Source organism: Chenopodium album, chromosome 22 (assembly GCF_948465745.1).
Source record: "Chenopodium album chromosome 22, dcCheAlbu1.1, whole genome shotgun sequence".
In the NCBI taxonomy this organism is placed as follows: domain Eukaryota; kingdom Viridiplantae; phylum Streptophyta; class Magnoliopsida; order Caryophyllales; family Amaranthaceae; genus Chenopodium; species Chenopodium album.
The window spans coordinates 31,361,860-31,376,485 of NC_137855.1; the positions used below are offsets into that span (position 1 = coordinate 31,361,860).

General features: G+C 36.1%; 1 protein-coding gene, 1 non-coding gene and 1 pseudogene across 3 annotated transcripts; all 3 read left to right on the forward strand.

The window, feature by feature from the left end:
- Positions 1 to 930: 930 nt before the first annotated feature.
- LOC145606440 (small nucleolar RNA R71) lies at positions 931 to 1,037 on the forward strand. Its single transcript, XR_014105316.1, has one exon. It is a non-coding gene; the product is annotated as a small nucleolar RNA R71 (small nucleolar RNA).
- A 3,899-nt stretch (positions 1,038 to 4,936) lies between these two features.
- Positions 4,937 to 5,713, forward strand: LOC145604185 (secreted RxLR effector protein 161 pseudogene; annotated as a pseudogene).
- Positions 5,714 to 7,368: 1,655 nt separating this feature from the next.
- Positions 7,369 to 14,626, forward strand: LOC145604764 (endoplasmic reticulum oxidoreductin-1-like). 2 transcript variants are annotated; one of them, XM_081660710.1, is made up of 11 exons: positions 7,369 to 7,629; positions 7,735 to 7,881; positions 9,044 to 9,178; positions 9,389 to 9,644; positions 9,968 to 10,078; positions 12,403 to 12,521; positions 13,007 to 13,111; positions 13,199 to 13,401; positions 13,708 to 13,831; positions 14,172 to 14,353; positions 14,477 to 14,626. In XM_081660710.1, exons 2-11 carry the CDS (start codon positions 7,759 to 7,761, stop codon positions 14,493 to 14,495), a joined length of 1,377 nt encoding a protein of 458 aa, XP_081516836.1. In that variant the 5' UTR covers positions 7,369 to 7,629; positions 7,735 to 7,758; the 3' UTR covers positions 14,496 to 14,626. The 2 variants fall into 2 exon arrangements, with proteins under 2 accessions (XP_081516836.1, XP_081516837.1); XM_081660711.1 differs by having other exon boundaries at positions 7,370 to 7,629; positions 9,047 to 9,178; positions 14,477 to 14,625.

Consider the following 14,626-nt stretch of genomic DNA (forward strand, 5'->3'; position numbering starts at 1 on the left):
TTAGCAATTTTACCCTGGAGCCCTACAGGGGCATTTGGTACAACGGAATCAGGATTAGCAATATTAATTAAATCAGGTTCATCCTCTTTGGGCATTGGAGGCCCATCGTAGTGTGAACCACTCCTTAGGGTAATTGCATTTGCATGTTCCGTAGGTTGAATTCCCTGCGCTGGTAGGGCTCCCTGCTGGCGAGATTGAAGGGTAGAGGATAATTGGGCAATTTGGGTGTCCATGACTTTATTATGGGCTATAATAAAGTCAATTTGTTGGTCTCTACTCTTCATATGTTTTTGCATACTGGTCAACATTGCCCTAATTTCTGATAAAGCAGGGTCAGAAGATGTAGTAGGGGCTTGTGATGGGGGTTTCTGGTTAGCATGAGGGTGGTAATAATTTTGCTGTGGAGGGGGTGCTGGTTGTGGTTGTTGTGGAGGTGGAGGGTTTTGAACATTGGTGCTACGGTAAGATAGGTAGGGATGGTTCCGGTAGCCAGGATTGTAGGTGTTGGAGTATGGGTTATTTTGCTTGTAGGTTTGGAAAGCATTAACTTGCTCCATCGAACTCCTGCAATCTTGCTCAAAATGTCCTACACTTCCACAATTTTCACAAAAAGCATCATTAGCATTATTAGAAACAGCAGAAACATTAGCAACAGAATTAGGAATATTAGTACTAAGGTTATCTAATTTCTGGCAAATAGAAGTAAGCTGAGCTTGCATAAGGGTTACTGAATCAACATGATGCTTGCCCTTATTAGCATAACCTCTAGTATTCACATATTGGGAATTATGTATCGCCATATCTTCGATAACCTGACCTGCATCATCAACATTAAGATTCATAAATCTACCGCTAGCTGCAGAGTCTAAAATTATCCTAGATGCATTTCCTAATCCATTGTAAAAGGCTTGAATTAACTGCCACTTTGCCAAGTTATGGTGGGGACACTCCCTCTGCAGATCCTTGAATCTTTCCCAAGCCTCATATAATGCTTCATCTGGCTCCTGGGCAAAATTCTGAATGGCACTTCTCAATAAAGCTGTTTTCTCTGCAGGGTAATATTTATTATAAAAATTCAAAGCAAGTGTCTCCCAGTTAGTAATACCAAGTGCAGCTCTATTCAAACCACTAAACCACAATTTAGCTTTTCCACATAAAGAAAAGGGAAAAAGAATCTCTCTGATTTGATCCTGCGTTACCCCATTCTACCTAATAGTATTGCAGTATTGACAGAAATCTGCAATGTGAAGATTAGGATCTTCACCCTTAGCTCCACTGAACTGCTTTCTTTCTATCATCGTTATAAACTGGGGCTTGATCTCGAACTGGACTCCCTCGAGATCAGGTGTAGGAGAAAGATGTGGAAAATCCGTCAGGGATGGCTGCGAATAATCGCTAAGCTTGCGAGGTTGAGGTGGTGGTGGTGTACCCATCTCTAATTCCAAATCAGAAGAGTGCTCCGAATCACTAGAGTTAGGTAATGGATTTCTAGGAATATCGTTACTCCCAGAACCTGCCAGGATCTGCATATAAAAATTCTTTTGTCTATGGAAAGAGCGCTCGATCTCAGGATCGAATGGAATGTAACCTGATCTGGAACACCTGGGCATAAACAAAGAACTAAAAAGACAGATATTAGAACTACATCAAAGAACTAATGTCCTTTGAGGCAAAAGAAAAATAATCTAGACTACAAAAACAATTAGAAAAAAAAATAAAACCGTCTCCCCGGCAACGGCGCCAAATTTTGACAGGCTAAAGTCGTATCACCTAATCAAAAATATTACCTAAGTCCACTAGCTTATGCAGATAGGGAAGTAGGGTCGAATCCACAGGGAAACAAGTCTTTCTACTCCTAATTAATTATTATAATCTAAATTATTAAAGTAACTAATTTGTTTGTGATTATAAACTATACTACGAAGCTTATGAGCAAGGAGAATAACCAGGGAAGAAATCAATAATAATAAAGCCTAGGGCATAGGTTCACTAATAAACAATATTCCAGGATGAAACATAATAATCAATTATCAATGCATTAATTAATCAGATCATAAAGGGCTTTCGCTACGTATTACAATCACAGAGTTAATTTACCAGCATTAAATCTCATCTCTCGAATCTCGACCTAACCATTTATAAATTAATCTGCCTATTGAAACTAAGCCTAACCATCAATTCTCATCTCTCGAATCTCGAATCAATATTGCTAAGCTCATACAATTAAACCTGGCCAAATCTAATTGCATAGCATTTAAACAATCAATAGGAAATCAATTAAGCATTAACAATTAATAATCATAAAATTACCCCTTCATATTATCTATTAGATCCCCCTAAACCCTAGAAAGAGAAATACTCAGACATGATTAAAGCTAAACAAAACATAATAATTAAACAAGACATAAGAAATTGAATGAATAAAAATACTGAGATTAATAAGAGAGAAATCGTACCAAGACGGCGGAATTACAATGGAGTTTAGGAACAAGAGAAAATAAATCTAGAGAGAGAAAGTCTAAGTAGAGAGAGAAGAAATTAAAACTAGAGTCAAGAGAAGTGAAAAGAAGTAAGTAATCTTGCCTAATAAAATTACATTAATACTAAGCAAGAGTCCTAAACTGAACATAATTAATCGGAGATAAATCTCCCCTAAAACACACGCGCCCGGTCGGGCAAGGGGCTGCCCGACCGGGCCCGCCTTTTTATCCTCTTAAGTTTTCTCGCGCCCGGCCGGGTGCGTGCTCCGGGCGCGGGCTTCTTCTCGCTGCTGCTTGCCCCGCCCGGCCGGGCGCGCCTTCGGGCGACCCCATGGTGGTCCGGGCGGATCATCTTGGGCCTCGAGACTTCTTCCTTGGGCCTCCTAACTCGGTCCAACTGCCTCGTATCTTCAAAACTGAGCCCTTAGTCACCGATTTGCTACTTCCAATCGGTCTTGGGCTATCGAAAGTGGTCGCGGTCTTCCAACACTTGTAGATGCTCCTCGAAAACCCGGGAAAATGCTCCAAGTACGCAAATTCCTACAAAACTCAAGCAAAACTACAAAAACACTGAAAAACACAAATTAGTAATAAAAGTGGCTCGAAAGAGCCAAAAACACTACTAATTACGACCAAGGGACGGGGGTAAATATATATATATAATGAACACATCAGCTTGTTCACTTGGCAAACTAATCATTAGACCTTCAAAAGGTAAATTTGAAGGTGAAAATCTTGCATTCGTAGAAAGAATACAAGGAGACATTTGCGAGCCAATACACCCGACATGTGGACCGTTCAGATATTTTCTCGTATTAATTGATGCCTCAACACGTTAGTCACATGTTAGTCTTCTCTCCACCCGGAATGTTGCATTTGCAAAACTTCTTGCGCAAATCACACGTTTAAGGGCTCAATTCTCGGATTATCCGATCAAAAGGATTAGGGATAAGGCTAGATAATGCTGGAGAATTTACATCTCGAATATTTAGTGACTATTGTATGTCAATTGGGATAGACGTGGAACACCCAGTAGCCCATGTTCATACACAAAATGGCCTTGCAGAATCATTAATAAAGTGATTAAAATTAATCGCTAGGCCATTACTCATGAAATTAAGACTCCCATCTTTTGCATGAGGACATGCAATAATACATGTCGCTGCTTTGCTACGAGTAAGACTGAGTGCGATGCATAAGTCATCTCCATTGCAACTATTAGTTGGAAAAGAACCTAGCCTGACACATCTAAAAACATTCGGATGTGCAGTCTATGTTCCCATAGCATCGCCCCAACATACTAAAATGGGCCCACAAAGAAGGTTGGGGATCTATGTTGGCTATGAATTACCTTCCATCACACAATATCTCGAACCATTGATTGGTGATCTTTTCACAGCTCGGTTGGCAGATTGTCACTTTAATGAGACGGTCTTCCCAACCTTAGGGGGAGATAAATTAAAGAGAGCCCATGCTGGAAAGTATTATCATGGAATTCCCAAAATCTATCACACCTTAATCCAAGGACAAATGCGTGCGAACAAGAAGTGCAAAAAGTAATACTTTTGCAAAACATCGCAAATCAATTGTCGGACGCATTCACTGATACAAAAAGAGTGACAAAGTCACATATACCTTCAGTGAATGTCCTGCTAGGATTGAAATCCCAGCAAAGAAAATGGAGAATCCACTTTCAGATAAATTTGCAGCACGCAAAAGACGTGGCAGACCCCTCAAAGCTAAAGATCTAAAGCCAAGAAAATCCAAAAGAGTGGAAATGAGGAATAGAAAGAGTGAAAACTCCTCAAATAAAGTGGATCAAATCCAAAATGATGGAAATATCATCAACCCCCAAGATGAAACCAAAGAGTCGAATGGTCCATCTGAGGGGGAGCATAAAATCGATATCATCGACAATCATGAAATTTCAATAAATTACATCCACACTAGAAAATAGTGGGATAGAGTTACAAACCTATGTCAATGATGTATTCGCATACTTAATTGCCACATAAATCATCACTGATGTTGAGGACATCGAGCCATCATCTAGATGAATGTCAATGAAGGAGTGATTGGCCAAAATGGAAAGAAGCCATTCAGGTTGAATTAAAATCTCTAGCTTAACGCAAAGTTTTCAGTCTTGCAGTCCAAACTCTAAAGGAGTGAAACACGTTAGGTATAGATGGGTGTTCATATGAAAAAGAAATGAAAAGGACAAAATTGTAAGATACAAGGCTAGACTTGTAGCCTAAGGATTTTCTCAAAGATCGAGAATCGACTATGAGGAAACATATTCACCTGTGGTAGATGCCACGACACGAAGGTTCCTCATAAGTGTATTAGCATGCAAAGGACTACAAATGCGTTTGATGGATGTTGTGACTGCATACCTCTAGGCCAAGAAAGTATTAAAAAGGTTCCATATGGACAAAGCACACCCATTGAATTCACCAATGATTGTTCGTTCTCTAAACATCAAAGATGATCCATTTCAACCCCGAGAAGAAGGTGAAGTTGTACTTGGTCCAAAGGTGCCATATCTAAGTGCAATAAGAGCTTTGATGTACCGAGCCATCAACACTAGGCTAGACATTGCATTTTCGGTGAACTTATTAGCAAGGTATAGTTGTGAACCTATAAGCAGACACTGGAATGGAATGAAGCACCTACTTCGCTATATACGTGGAACAATCGATTTAGGGCTCTTCTATCCAAGAAATGGAAATCCTATTCTCGTGGGATATGCTGATGCAGGTTACCTATCAGATCCAGTAAAATCAAAATCACAAACTGATTATCTTTTCAGCTATGGCAATACAACGATCTCTTGGAGGTCAACCAAGCAGACACTAACAACAACTTCATCAAACCAAGCTGAATTGATTGCCCTTAATAAAGCTGGTAGGGAATGTATATGGTTGCGATCTGTGACCCAACATATACTAAAAGAAAGCAACATCAAAATCGAAGAAGGCCCAACTACAATTTTTGAAGACAACACTGCTTGCATCTCACAAATTAAAAGAGGCTACATTAAAGTTGATATAACAAAACAAAACGACCCCAAGTTCTTTTCTACTCATGACTTGGAAAAAGAAGGCAAGATCGATGTCAAGCAGATCCAGTCATGCAACAACTTAGCCGATCTATTCACGAATGCATTACCACCTAGCAAATTTCAAGAACTCGTGCATATGGCCGGCATGCGTCGTCTTTGTGATCTGTGCTAACTTTAGGGGAAGCCCTATATATACTGTGCTCTTTTTCCTTCGTTCAAGTTTTTATCCCACGAGGTTTTTCTTGGAAAGGTTTTAATGAGACAGATAAACATATAGGGTACAATAGCGGTAATATTTATTTTTACATAAATGTAAAATTTAGATAGGAGTCATCCTATAGAAATCCGTTCAAGGGGGAGGTTGTAATACGCATCGTATTGCGTAATATAAACGGATTAAGAATATCGCCAAACATCACAGTTTAGCTTCCCATGCAAGAGTAAATATTGCCGCTCAGAACCTCATGCTCGATTAGACATTTCACTGGATGTTTAATGTATTGAGTAAACACTGTTCATGCAAGGGTACTATACATCCCCGCATAATCTGAAGGAAATATACACAACAATTATTGGGTATCTAAAAGCTTTATTTCTTTTGATCTCTTTGAAATCCTTTGTTGTAAAACATATCTGATATTTTAAGAATGAACATATGATATTACAAGAATGCGTCATTTTGCCAAATTGTGAACATTAATAAAGAATGACCAAATTGTGAACATTAATATTATAATAATGAATATCTGATAGTATGAAAATGAACAGTTAAATTTGTAAGAATAAATATCCTATAGCAAGAAAATGTTCATTTTTATTATATTAAATATTCATTTTGGACTAGCTAAAAATTTGCGCAGGTTGTGGGCAAGTATTTTTGGCCCAAGTTTTGACATGACCTGACTTAATGGGCTGATTTTTTAAACCTCAGCCGACATAGCTTATGACCACCTCCACCCAATTAGTATTATGTGCACCATGGTGCACCTAGATAGGTGCACTACGTCTATACTTTTGAACATTTAGTAAAAACAATTAAACATTTTACAAAAAAAATGAACAGTTAGTAAAAAAATATGAACATGTCACAAAAACTGAACACAAATATGCAATTTTTATGTTCATATTTTATAAAGAAATGCTTATTTTGTACTGGTATATAGTAAATGTTCAGTTTGTATTACAAAACTATTGAATTATAACGAGTCAGACAAACTTCTTTCAAAATTTGTGTGATACGTAATAATTCAATATTTGCGATTTTTCAGATTTTTCTACTAAATGTTGAAATTTGTTATTGTTCATATTTTTTACTAAATGTTCAAAAGTATAGGCGTGGTGCATTGTGATTGTTCAGATTTTTTTTTACTAAATGTTCAAATTTGCGATGTTCAGATTTTTTTACTAAATGTTTAAAATTTGCGATTGTTCAGAATTTTTTAATAAATGTTCAAAAGTATAGGCATGACCGCATGATGCAATGCGATTGTTCAGATTTTTAGACTAATTGTTCAAAATTTGCGATGTTCAGATGTTTATACTACATGTTCAAAATTTGCGATGTTCAGATGTTTATACTAAATGTTCAAAAGTATAGGCACGGTGCATCTTATAATTTACGACCTTTACCGACCCCGCACTCGTCAGCACTCAACAGGCTCGTAAAAAAACCATTTGAATCTAGAAGTGTAGACAATCTTTTGAGTCAAAACATAACTCTTGCCAAAACCTCGAGTTGTGATTGGTCGAAGCACGTCATTTTTCTCATATTTCCAGCAGCCCACAACATTCATAACTCACATTTGAATTTTCTTTTATTACATCCATTCTTTCTTCGTAGTATATCGTAACACTTCACTGAAATCAAATCAAATATTCAAATCACATTCAATTTTTCGCATTTAATCAAATCAATGTGCGTTTACAATTACAACACCCAAACCCCTTTACTATTTTTCCATTCTTTGCAACGCTTGATTCCTCTCAATCAACCATTTGAATGATCAATTCTTCCCCTCAAATTTCACAAATTGTTGCTCCAATTCATCGCTCAAATTGCTCAAATTCGCCTAAAATTGCAAGTCTGAGGTATCGATTTTGTAAAGTTTTCGCAATATTTCAAAATTTGTAGCTGAATTTACTTGTTTAGTGACTTTTTTACTGGGTTATAATTATTTTTCGTATTTTGGAAAGTGTTAAGCAAGAATTGGGGTTTTAATGGATGGGAAGAAGAAGAGTGAGGGTGGAATCAGATGGCGATGGGTGGCAATGGTAGCTGTAATGGCGATTATTCTTGCAATGAGCACAAAATCTAGTTGGAAATCCAATCGTTGCAAACAGGTTTATATTCTTTCTTTCTTTTTGTTAATTTTCTTGCAATGATAATTTGAATTCTGCTTTAAATGCATGTTATTATTGATGGGTTTTGCTTAAATTGAAATGGGGTTTGTTTGTTTGGGTCAATTTGATGGTTTGTTTTTAAGATAAATAGGATTGAAGAATGATCAATTTTATACGAAGTGTAATTTTGTTGGAATTGTTAGTAATTTTTTACGCCTGAAATAAGATCATTGTCGGTAGTTTGCTCGCGATATTTATGAAATCTTGACAAAGAGTGGTTTCTCTTTTTATAATGCAAGGAAAGTCCAAACCATGTTGTGAGGCCTGTGGCTGTTGGAGTTGATTTTAACGAATTTGGACGAGTTGTGGTATTGAGTGGTAATAGATATTTATGAAGAAAAACACACATTTGGGTATGGAGTTCTCTTGCCATGGTAATGTACAAAATTACCTACAATATCATTGCCATTCCATGATGTATAGCTTTTTACTATATGGGCCGTTGGGTTTCTTAAAATGTTGTTGATTGTAGTTGTTACCTCTGCCAAAAAGAGGGATGGGGGGAGGAGGGGTTTGAGAAACAAGGATCTGTAAGTGTTTTTAGGATATTAGGATTGAACGAATTGTAATATAGTGTTAATACTTTTCGGTAGTTGAAGGAAAGAAACTATTTTGAGTCTTCTGTTGTCATTTCTTTGTATAAAAGTGCTCATTCATTAGCTGCTGTTTGCTAATAATACGAAACATTTAGGATATGAAGCCGCATTTTAATTATGTGTGAGTATTCTGCATGTCTCCTTGATTAGACTTTAGGAGTGAGCCGTTTCTCTGAAAAGTGTTCTTATACAGCCCACAGGCCTTATGGAGTAGCTGTATTAGTTTTGGGAATTTAGTTGATGTATGTATCTAAGATATTCCAAATCCAATCCTCGACAGAAAATATAGGGAAATGCTGCTGAATTTTTCATATTGAATCCTTGAAATGTGAAAAACTATATAGTCCGTAATAACTTAAGGATAGTTCCTTTGTTGATCGTCCAAATCTTATATAATTACTCATAGTTTGTCACTGTGCTATTTCATTTTGGTTCTCAGTTTATGTTAAAGGGATCATTCATCATAATCATTAGAAAAATGGCATTGACATCTGATTGTCTTTTAGCAGGAGTCATGTAAATTTACAGGAATGGTGGAGGATTGTTGTTGTGATTACGAGACAGTAAATGTTCTAAATGAAGAAGTGTTGCATCCTTTGCTGCAAGAGCTCGTTACTACACCTTTTTTCAGATACTTCAAGGTATAATTCATTTTTATGGCTAAAATATAGAGCGCTAGTGCTATTAGTTAATCTTCACAAGTTCTCATCTTAAGTCCCTAAGGGATGACAAGGAAACCTCACTAAATAGCAATTCTGCATATTCTAGTTTTAGTAATTAATCTTGACCTTTTCCTTAGAGGCTCATAATAAACAAATCTGTTAACTTTAAACTGTTTGTGATTGTGATAGGCTAAATTGTGGTGCAATTGTCCATTCTGGCCTGATGATGGGATGTGCAGATTACGTGATTGCAGTGTCTGTGAATGTCCAGAAAATGAATTCCCAGAAACTTTTAGAAAGCCATCTAATGTCCTCAGGAAAGAAGATTTGATGTGCCAAGAGGGGAAACCCGAAGCTATAGTTGACCGAACACTAGACAAAAAGGTGTTCAGAGGCTGGGCAGAGGTTGATAATCCGTGGACAAGTGATGATGAGACTGATAACAGTAAGTTCCTTCTCTTTGTAGGTTTGGCATGGTTTCATTAAGGTGTCGAAATTCCACATTGCATATTTTCCTTCCTCTGCCTATGTTAAGCTTCTAGAGGGCTGGATAAATTAATGTTGAAGCACTTTCTTTCTGTGAGATAATTTTGTTAAGGAGTTGACTGCTGACTGTAATGGTTTTGGATTCTTCTTTTGATCATAATAAAATTAATTAATTGCGTTGTCATCTTCGACTGAAATTTTCATGTTGAAATTCATGTCATATGAAAGTTACTGTGATATCCTTTCTTTAATTTTAAGTTACCAATTACTGCTTGGTTTCAGGTGAAATGACCTATGTAAACCTACTGCTCAATCCAGAACGTTATACGGGCTATACAGGTCCTTCAGCCAGGAGAATATGGGATGCGATATATTCAGAAAATTGCCCAAGATGTATGTGATTATTTCATTTATTCACAAGTTTCTAACATTAAATGTGTATGAAGTGACTTTATTCCTAGTTGGTACTTAGAACGGCTTAATTTTCTTCAAAATAGGCTACTTTTAATTTGGAATACACTGATGTGCATGAGAAAACTGAGTAGTCTTGTTTTATTTACTTCCATTCATTATTTTAGTCTTACTAGGATACCATGATTCTTGCATGCTCATCATTTGATCTTCAGTTTCACTTAAAAAGATCTTTTGAGTCTTATCATTTCATAAAGTTCCAATAATGATTTTTTTATTATTATTTTTTTTTATTGGTATTTATTTATAAACTCATAATTCACACAATTCCAGGCATCTTTTGAGTTTGGATAACTATGTACATACTACTTATCAATTAAATTTGTAATTTTTTTTTTCTTTCTAATTTGTCGAGCGCTTGTTGTCAGGCTACTCAATTATCTATTGCTGATTAAGGGCATATTATTAGATAATCAGTAACATACGCTCAAAACACTGGAAGAATTTCTATTTGGGGAGAGCTATTAAGTAAAAGACTGTGGTGTTTTGTGAAGATTGTGGAGTAGGATCCACAACTAGATGTAATCCACTTGTGGATTTGAATGTTTGATTGACTAACTTTAGCAGCTCCTCAATTACTCAATTTCAGTTCTTCCCCCTCCCATGTCTAAAACGGAAACAGCAGTGATAGTTTTCCATTGTCTTATAATGATAAGGTAGTAATGAAGTGAGGTGGTCTCAAGGAAGGAATCAAAATCAGAATTTTCTTATTTTCTTAATCTTTATATTTTTGTTTGTTGTTAATCTTATTATGATATACCATTATCTATGCTACTTCAACTCCTCATTTTAACCTAAGTCTCATAATTTGCATGTGGTGACGTGTCACTGGCTCTTAATGAATCCCAGACATCGTTTGAGTTTGGTTGTACATATCAACTAAAATTGTAATTTATTTTCTTCTAGGTTATGAAGTGCTTATTGTCAGGCTACTTATTGTAATTATTTAAGTTTATGTACATGTCAACTAAAACAGGAAAAGACTCAATTTGAATTCTAGCCTTTCCATGTTGGGATTGTATCTTAGAAAGTGAGATTTTTATCTTGTTTACTACTGTAGAAGACTGCTTATTCATTGAACTGATTCACTGATTACAGTGTGCCCTTTCCTTGTCAAGTATATCTAGTGCTGGGATTTATACTAATTCAACATTTATACATTTTGCATTTTATATCTCTGTTTTGTTTCACAATTAATGAACATGGAAATTTGTGGCATGTTTGAAATTTCTGATAGTGCAAGACAAACATCATGCGTGATTTTATCAACATTGTTACATAGGAAGATATGAGATCAGATTTTTATTGACGTGATTGATACAGTTTTGGTAGATGCATTCAGAATAACCCTAGGTAGTATCCGTTGGTTATAGAAGGATCCTTGATGGAATATTGGAATTTAATCCTACTTGGCTTGGCATGTCACTACTATTGTGCATATTAAGGTGATGTATTTCCCTATTGTCGTGGAAGTCTGCTCTTTGGCGTTTATGGTTCATCTGGAATAGATCATTGATCCTAATTTTTGGCGTTTAGGGTTCATGCGGAATTCCATCTCTGTATCTTAGAGTAGTAGGCCTGTATGTTTCTTGTGTTAGGACCATGATCTATTGTGTACAGACACTTTACAGTCTGTTGGGTAAGTTTCAATTCTGCCAAACACCGTAGTTATCTGAATATTATTTTTTTTTTTTTTTTTTTTGGGGGGGGGGGGGGGGGGGTGGCAAATTCCTTAACTTTTTTGTGTAGTTAGGGAAGAGGGTTAATATTTGATGTTGCAGAAACTGAAAAATGCTTTTGATCACAACTTACCGGTATTATTAATATACATTCTAGATTAATGCTTCATTCATGCCAATTTTGTCTGAAATCTATGTACTCTATAACACTATGTTTGGATAGAGAAAAATGGAGGGAAAGGAAGAGAAGAGAAAAGGAAGGATGGATCATCCTTTGTTTGGATATCTAATGCAAGGAGGTAAGGGGAGGGAATTGGAAGGATCCATTTTCCTTCTCCTTTTGATAAACTAAATCCCTCCTTTATTAGAGAGATATGAAGGGAAAATGGAAGTTCACCTTCTCCCTCCCCTCCCCTCACCTCCCTTTCCCTTCTCTCTTTTTCCTCTCCCTCCCTTTTCCTACTGTATTGTTATCCAAACATGTGTAATTTTCTGTGGTGTGTATGTACATATATATGCTCTAATCGATAGTTTATTGAGGGTTGAGCATATTCCTTTTGTGTGCAGATGCATCTGGAGAGATGTGCCAAGAAAAAAAGGTTCTTTACAAATTGATTTCTGGTCTGCATGCATCTATTTCAGTTCACATTGCTGCAGATTATCTCCTTGATGAAGCCACCAACACGGTATCATAATTTCTTCCAACCTGATATCAAATTTTGTTCTATTAAATGATATTATAGGAGGAGAAAAACATCATAATTTATGCCAATCTAAACATCCCCAACCTTTGTTATTCATTGAACCTACAGTGAATTTTCACTTGACCTAGTTGGATTTTTAATGCATGCTTCTTCCTTTCCATACTCAGTGAAATTTTCTCATCTCCTTGTTCTCAATTACTACAAACTACCAATTTGATGATAGTTTTTGTCACTACAAAGTACTGATGAAATTCTAGTCAGTTTTGAATGTCGATACAGTAACTAACAAATCATTGACCTCAGAAAACATTTATTCTGTAAAGAATCAAATGAGTATTACATAATATGCATGTCAAATATGGCCATAAGGGCCTAAATAGCTATTGAAATTCTTTAGTTAAAATTGGCTTATTATCGCTGCATTTTGTTATCTTGAAATCTTTTGTTTCTTGTTTTATTATTTTCAGTGGGGACAGAATTTTGACATAATGCATGATCGAGTTTTGAGACATCCAGAACGTGTTCGAAATTTATATTTTGCTTTCCTTTTTGTGCTCAGAGCTGTAACAAAGGTATGTTTGATTAGAGAACCTAGTTTTGTAGAGAATAATTGAAGTGCAGATCAGCATTCTAAAGCTTCACCTATCTGAATGGTATAGGCATCAGACTATTTGGAGCAAGCTGAGTATGACACTGGTAATCATGAAGATGACTTAAAAACTCAGTCCTTACTGAAACAATTGCTTTATAATCAGAAGCTTCGTGCTGCATGTCCACTTCCCTTTGACGAAGCTAAACTGTGGCAAGGACAAAGTGGTCCTGAATTGAAGCAGCAGCTTCAAATGCAGTTTAGAAATATAAGGCATGTCACATTATTAATTACTCTTTTTAAATTGTTCTACTTTGACTTTTATGTTTGCAAATGCGCAATTTTGACCATAGTATTTTAGTCCACCATATTCATGTTTTAACAATTCATGTTTAAATTAGCTGATTCGAGATTGTTAATGAAATTCGACTCACTCAAACATTTAGAAAGGGAGTATGCAGTTATGTACTATCTCATTGACTAAAAAATTAAGAGTCTGGAGGGAGTATTTAGTTATGTACTGTCTCAGCATTATCATGTCTGACTAAAAGATTTGACTGACATGTAAATATTTTGCAGTGCATTGATGGATTGTGTAGGGTGTGAAAAGTGTAGATTATGGGGTAAACTACAAGTTCTTGGTCTTGGCACAGCACTGAAGATCCTACTTTCAGTTGAGGGTGACAACCATCTAAATCAATCTGTGAGTGACTATCAAAGATTTTATTTTTAGTTGACTATGTATTTGGATACGAGGATATGATGAGAAAGTGGTCATAATGGATTGCTTTTCCCATATTTAGATATTGATTTGGAATGGGAAGGGAAGGAAATCATAAGTACCCAACTTCCTTTCCCTTTTATAATAAACCAAAGTACTTTTAAAGTTGTAAAGATTTGGAGGGATGACACGTTACCTTCCCCTCTCTTTCTAATTTTCCCTTTCCCCGAGTTTCCCTCCATTGCTGTCTGAACATACTGTAAATTCTTTCAGAAAAGTACTGATTGGTTATTGTTTACACTTGTGCTTCTTTATTGTGCAGCTACAATTGCAAAGGAATGAAGTGATTGCATTGGTAAACCTGCTTAACCGGCTTTCGGAATCAGTCAAACTGGTGCATGAAATGGCACCTTCTTCTAACAAGATAGTTGGCCGAGTTTTAGAACCTCCTTCTCATGAAGTCGGCACACTACGGAGTATATGGCAGTCATTGAACAATCTAAGGTGATTGTCTTACAGTAATTGTCCAATATGAGACTTGTTTATGCAATTTATATACTCAGTGGAAGTTTCTTATACATAGTCGAGGTTTCTTATACATACTAAAACCAAAAAAATGATTTACAGGTCAAAGAAATCTTCATGATGTGATAAAATCTTCAGCAGCAGTTTTGTTTGTCAATCATTAAGCTGAGTAGAGATTTGTAGTTATAAGAACATACATGTTGTAAAGAATTTACAAATTTTGTACATTAACATAATAATAATAGTGATATT

Coding starts and splice junctions, on each gene's coding strand:
- LOC145604764 (XM_081660710.1), top strand. CDS start 7,759: ATGGATGGGAAGAAGAAGAGTGAGGGTGGAATCAGATGGCGATGGGTG. Junction 9,645..9,967: donor TGATGATGAGACTGATAACA/GTAAGTTCCTTC, acceptor GCTTGGTTTCAG/GTGAAATGACCTATGTAAAC. Junction 13,112..13,198: donor TGCTCAGAGCTGTAACAAAG/GTATGTTTGATT, acceptor TGAATGGTATAG/GCATCAGACTATTTGGAGCA.